This window comes from Lolium rigidum, chromosome 5, assembly GCF_022539505.1.
Source record: "Lolium rigidum isolate FL_2022 chromosome 5, APGP_CSIRO_Lrig_0.1, whole genome shotgun sequence".
Lineage (NCBI taxonomy): Eukaryota > Viridiplantae > Streptophyta > Magnoliopsida > Poales > Poaceae > Lolium > Lolium rigidum.
This window is the reverse complement of record NC_061512.1, coordinates 117,358,409-117,364,135: the sequence shown is the minus strand read 5'-3', so window position 1 is coordinate 117,364,135 and position 5,727 is coordinate 117,358,409. Positions and strand designations below refer to the sequence as shown.

The 5,727-nt window shown below is 45.6% G+C and overlaps 1 protein-coding gene and 1 long non-coding RNA gene across 2 annotated transcripts; both read left to right on the top strand.

Moving 5' to 3' along the window:
- Positions 1-1,532: 1,532 nt before the first annotated feature.
- Positions 1,533-2,394, top strand: LOC124656307. Its single transcript, XM_047195076.1, has 3 exons — positions 1,533-1,657; positions 1,766-2,086; positions 2,172-2,394. Exons 1-3 carry the CDS (start codon positions 1,533-1,535, stop codon positions 2,392-2,394), a joined length of 669 nt encoding a protein of 222 aa, XP_047051032.1.
- A 78-nt stretch (positions 2,395-2,472) lies between these two features.
- Positions 2,473-4,216, top strand: LOC124654600. Its single transcript, XR_006988394.1, has 3 exons — positions 2,473-2,501; positions 2,625-2,656; positions 4,163-4,216. It is a non-coding gene; the product is annotated as an uncharacterized LOC124654600 (long non-coding RNA).
- Positions 4,217-5,727: the final 1,511 nt, after the last annotated feature.

Genomic DNA, 5,727 nt, shown 5'->3' with positions numbered 1-5,727 from the left:
ACCTATCGATTCCGGCTCCAAACTCTCTGCTTCTGACGGTGATCTCCTTGATAACCCTACACTATACCGTAGTCTCGTTGGCGCCCTCCAGTATCTTACCCTCACTCGCCCTGAGATAGCTTACGCTGTCCACCAGGCATGTCTCTTCATGCATGCTCCACGCTCTTCCCATCTCAATCTCGTTAAACGGATCATTCGATATATCAAGGGTACCCTTGACCACGGCACTCACATCACACCCTCCTCCTCCTCCTCCTTAGTCGCTTACTCCGACGCCGACTGGGCCGGTTGCCCCGACACCAGACGTTCCACTACCGGTTTCTGCGTCTTCTTGGGAGACAACCTCATCTCTTGGTCCGCCAAACGCCAAACAACAGTGTCCAGGTCTAGTGCTGAAGCGGAATATCGTGCTGTTGCTCATGTTGTTGCTGAATGTTGTTGGATTCGTCAGCTTTTGCAGGAATTACATCGACCGGTGGACAAGTCGACCGTTGTATACTGCGATAATGTTTCTGCAGTCTACCTTTCTGCAAATCCAGTCCAGCACAAGCGCACCAAGCACATCGAAATTGACATTCATTTCGTCCGGGACAAAGTTCAGCTTGGCGAGGTTCGGGTTCTGCATGTTCCGACCACCTCTCAGTTTGCGGACATATTCACCAAAGGATTGGCGACTTCACCTTTTCTCGAGTTTCGCTCCAGTCTCACCGTTCGCGAAGCTACCGTCGACACTGCGGGGGGGTGTTAGACTAGACTTAGTCCCTGTATTGCTGCGTCAATACTTATCTGTTTATCTGCTTGTAATGCACGTTGAGCGTGCGCCTAGATAGGATCTGAACCACCACGTTCTCTCTTTCTCGCTGATCTCTGTAGCTATATAATGTAACCTGTTCAGATGAATAAAGTACACTGCTTTAGTCTATTCTCTTCTCAGCTTATACGGGCGATGATGAGGCTCGCCATCCAGCTGCATCCGGCGAAGTCGATGGGCCCCGCCACGTACGCTTCGGCTTCCGCCCACTTGCCCTGGAACAGCAGCAGATGAAGGTGCGCCGGCAGGAAGGACACGCCCGTCTCCCGCTCTAGCCTGCACATAAATTCCTCCTCCAATCAAGCACACAGCAATCCAGAGATTAGGCAAAGAGGGAGTCAGAGAGACTACGTACGCTAATGCGGTGTCGAAGAGTTTCCGGCGTCTGAGGAACCAGAGGAGGCGCCAGAGCCGGAGCGACGTCATGCCCGCAACGTCGCCGTCCATCGCTCTCCCCGACTCGTGTTCAGTGCCGGAGCCGGGGGATGAACTGAATTCTATCTGGGGTGGTGGTGACACCGGAGACTTCTCCTGATCCCACTTCTTATTTCGGTTCGTGTTCGAGATTGAAGTGAAATCGGGGACGAGATGGAGAGGGTTTGATGGGCCGGCAGAGGGTTTACTGGGCTCTGCGGGACCTATCTAAGACGATATATATAAGCAACCATGGGCCTCCGTTGCACATCCTCCCCACCCCACCCTTCCAGCACGATCAACCGCCATGGCCGTGAAGAGGATGCGTCGGCGGAGTCGCGATTACGGGCAATGTCCCGCCGAGATTCTGCTGCACCTCCGGCGGATACCTGCTTTCCTCAAGCAGCACGGCCTGCATCACACCGCGCACACGTACGTATTATGCACTCAACGGACGCTGCACTTTGCGCTCGATTTTCCTCGTTTGTTCTCGGTTCGCGATTCAGTTCAGTTGCTCCCAATTGATTGATTCCAACTCAGGCTGGAGATGGAGGCCGGAGTGTTCTTCCAGGCGGCGCACCTGCTGGAGCTCGTGAGTCAAGGACGGTGGGGCCCCGCGCACCGCTACCTGCGCAGCTTCTCGGCCCTTTGGGGCGACGACGATGGCGCCGCGACCCGGCAGTACACCGCCCTCCTCGACAGCCTCGCACACAACTCAAAGCTAGCTTGGTTCGCCTGCCGCGGCGACGAAGGCGGCCGCGCCGCCGCCTTGCGCAAACCTCCCTTCCACCTCTTCCGTGAATACCCCGAGACAGCCGAACGCGAGGCCATGTACTGCTCCATGGCCTCCCAACAAGCCAGGTACCTAATAACGAAGCCCATCCAAATCGATCTCGCCCGTTTAGACTTTAGACTGATGATTAGGTTTGTGCTTTGCTAATTGCAGGGAATCCGTGGACTGGAATGACATAAAACTCAGGACCTTAGAGAAGGCGAAAGAGCTGCTGCAACTGCGTCCCAACCTGGAACTCCTACCGTCGAACCAATTGCCGCGGCACATGCCCATGCCTCAGGACATAGTTCCTCTTGGGTACGGATTTACAGCTCAATTGCGAGCTCACACAATAGTCAAGAACAATATCACTTTGATCTTTTTTGCACACTACTGACTGGCATATGCATGTCTTGCTAGATTCCGGGGTTGTCGGTGGCATCAAAGGAAGAGAGTAGGCCATAGAGCTGCACGTGACCTCGCGTATTTCCTTGTACACAAGAGGTAATACAGGATATATCTGTCTTTCCACTCCCCACTTGTGAGCATACACATAATTGCCTGTTTTTTCCTATTGATAATGTCAGAGATTTTCAGCATTTACACAAATTATATTCCCGTGTGCAGGATGCCGCCTCGTCAAAAGATAAAACATGCAGGTGAATCAATTATGTCTTATTTTTCTATCCACACAACCTAGTCCATGTCGTTAATTTTGTGCCAAACTGCCACCAATTCTTTTTAATATTTCCTCCATTCCAAATTAACTGACACAGGTTCATTCAACATAGAAAGATTTAGGCAACATCTTACCTAAATCTGCATCAATTAATTTGGAATGGAGGGACTACTATATAATGTTTCAGTTGTTGTATCTGCTGCCCATCAATTTATACTATGTGAACAGTGTGGCAGATCCAAAGTTCCAAACTGCCCTCAACTTATGGCATGTCTAAAATTTTGCTAGATAAAGATAAAATCGTAGGATATTCAGGAAAATGTATTCTTGCTAGATACTACTCTGGTCTCAATTAATTGACGCACACACAGGCCTAATGACGTCGATTAAATCCGACCGGAGGGAGTAAGTACCAATTAGGAAATATTTGATCCACCACACTATATAGCAAGTATTCTAGCAATTTGCACGCGAAGTAGACAAGTTGGTATATGTACATTATATTGTAAATGGGAATGAAAAATGATGCTGTATTAAAGGTAAAAGAATCAGAGATATTATACATACCACTATGTTCTCAGATGGAATATTTTATTTCCTTGATAGCATATCTCCATGTCAACGAAACCTAGTGAACTAAAAGTGATTAAAGGGAATCTAATTAGCCTCAAACAGTAACTTTTAGGTCGTTCAAATACAGTAAATAAAAACTTTGAGAAAAAAACGTACACCGACTTGGGCTAACGAGGCGCTCAGACTGTCAGTCGAGTTGGTGGAGCCTGAGTGATCAGGGTGACGAGCAGCGCCGCCGCAATTTACTTGTGCAGGCTGTGCTGCTCCGCCTACGAGTCACGGCCTTGTGGAGGGGAGCAGTGGCACCGAATCAGGGAATCCCGATCGAGCAAGACCTATTCTTTAACTGATGACGGATCAAAACCTGCTGCCGCTGGCCAGGAGGAGAAGCAATTCCCGATGGCTGGCTAGCGCTAGGGATTCAGTGTGATCAGTTGATTGATGACTCGCTAATCGGACCTTGGGACAGAGGCAACGCGCCAAAGGAGGGCTGACTGGATGAATTAATATGAGGCAAAAGTTCAATACTTACTGGACCCTGGCTTCAGCCCATATAGCCCAGGGCCTAGGCCCGGCCCTGTTGAGAAGATAGATAATTACTTATCATCTTCTATAATGGTAGTTTGCTTATTGGCATCGCTTTGGCTAGTCATAAAACACTTTAACACCCAGTCACACATTTATTGATCCTGAACATGAAATGTATTGAATCTTATTTACAAAAATAAAGTGGAGTTATTTTTTCACGAAGTGAATTTAATTTCTTCCAAAGGTGGTTTGTCCCATTGTAAGAAAAAAAGCGATGCCATGATTATTTTGTCACTCTCAAGACTAAGATGCATGTTGCTTCCTTTTTATGCCATCCTTTTTCTGTAATAGGAATGTAGGATAGCTAATGGATTATGTGTTACAGGTGCTTCTTCAGAAGCTGGAACTCCCGTGTTAGATGAAGGAATTGGCTTTGATTGGAACAAAGGTTTGGACATACATCTATTGTTTACATGTTTACAGTTTTTTTATTCATAATTTTCATAAATTCCTCATGAATCATATCCAGATTTTACAGTTAGTATCTATTTACTGCAGATGTTTTTTATCGAAAAAATAGATTTCTTGTACATATTACTAGGAATGCTTAATATATCTCGTGTTCCGGTAGCAACACTAGTAATGCTCAAAATTCCTGAAGGAAATTATTAGCAATGACATGTATAATAAACTTTGTGGATACATCTTTTCTCCCTGGTGGTATAACAATATGATATATAGCAGTGGCGGAGCCAAGATATTAACCTTGTGTAGTCAGTTTAAAGTTATGTAGTCAAATACATGTATTTATATGATTTTTTTTTAAATTTCTACGATGCAAGTATAGCAGTGGAAGAACTGAGCACTCAACTGTATTGTATCTGGCTACTAAACTAAAGCAGGTGTGCATTTTCACTACCTTTACTTTCCAATATTGATAGGTCGCGATAGAAATCGGAGAGCCAACCCACGAGCTAAAGGTGGAGGTGGATAATCATACGAGCTTACCAAGAGTCCGAGAAAGCGGGTGAATAACTTAACCAAGCATCGCATGGACCAATAGCGCCCTTAGCGTGGGGGCAATAGCAACTAAACTAGTAAGGGCAGCAGCAACTAGTGAGGTACATTATTTATGCCTATGTAAGTGGAAAACTGTGTAGTCATATGACTACACAGCCATAGTGTCGCTCCGCCACTGATATATAGGTACCCCAAGAAGTAAGATTAAATCTTAAATCATGAAATATTCGTATGAGTTGATACATGTGAATCTAGATAAATCCGGGTAAATTAATTTGGAACGGAGGGAGTATCAAGTTGTCATCTTGCTCATAAATAACATTTCAGGTTTTTTTAGTTTTCAACCAACGGTATACTAGCTAGGATTCCGTAACTCTGTTGCTGTTTTTAGTTTTCTTGTTCATGATATTTTTTCTCCCACTTGTAAGCACGGCAAGCTGCGATGGGAAGAGTGGGAACAGTTTTTTTTTCCAGTATACTAGCAAATACATAGCAGTTCAGTAACATCACTCTTTCCTGATATAGTATGACAACAACAAATAGTTTGATAGACTGAACTGGTATTACCTCCATAATTCGGATTAGGGGTTGCCTTTGGAAAACTCTCAACTGCAGGGATCGCCAAATAGTTAGTTTGAATTAGGGCCATTTGTAAGGACAGTCATTTGGCATAATTTTTGGGTGCATCTTCATTTCTTTTCGCCCCTCGTCTCCAGTAGTTAATATTGAATTGTTTTTTTTTCTGACAGCAATGGGATTAGTATGACAATGATTTGGTCAGATGACATATGAAGGAACACGTGCTGATGCTATGATAGTGGATCTGAGCCTTTGAACTTCTGAAAGGCACAATCTAGAATATATATAGACCGATGAGAGGGTTCAGTTTAGAACTTGCTTCTGTCAATGTATCGTTTCTGGTGCGAGGGC

What these genes read in the sequence shown, in the direction of transcription:
- LOC124656307 (XM_047195076.1), top strand. Translation starts at nt 1,533, where the DNA reads ATGGCCGTGAAGAGGATGCGTCGGCGGAGTCGCGATTACGGGCAATGT. An exon ending in CTGCATCACACCGCGCACAC is followed by an intron (nt 1,658 to 1,765) that starts GTACGTATTATG and finishes ATTCCAACTCAG; the next exon opens with GCTGGAGATGGAGGCCGGAG. An exon ending in ATGGCCTCCCAACAAGCCAG is followed by an intron (nt 2,087 to 2,171) that starts GTACCTAATAAC and finishes TGCTAATTGCAG; the next exon opens with GGAATCCGTGGACTGGAATG.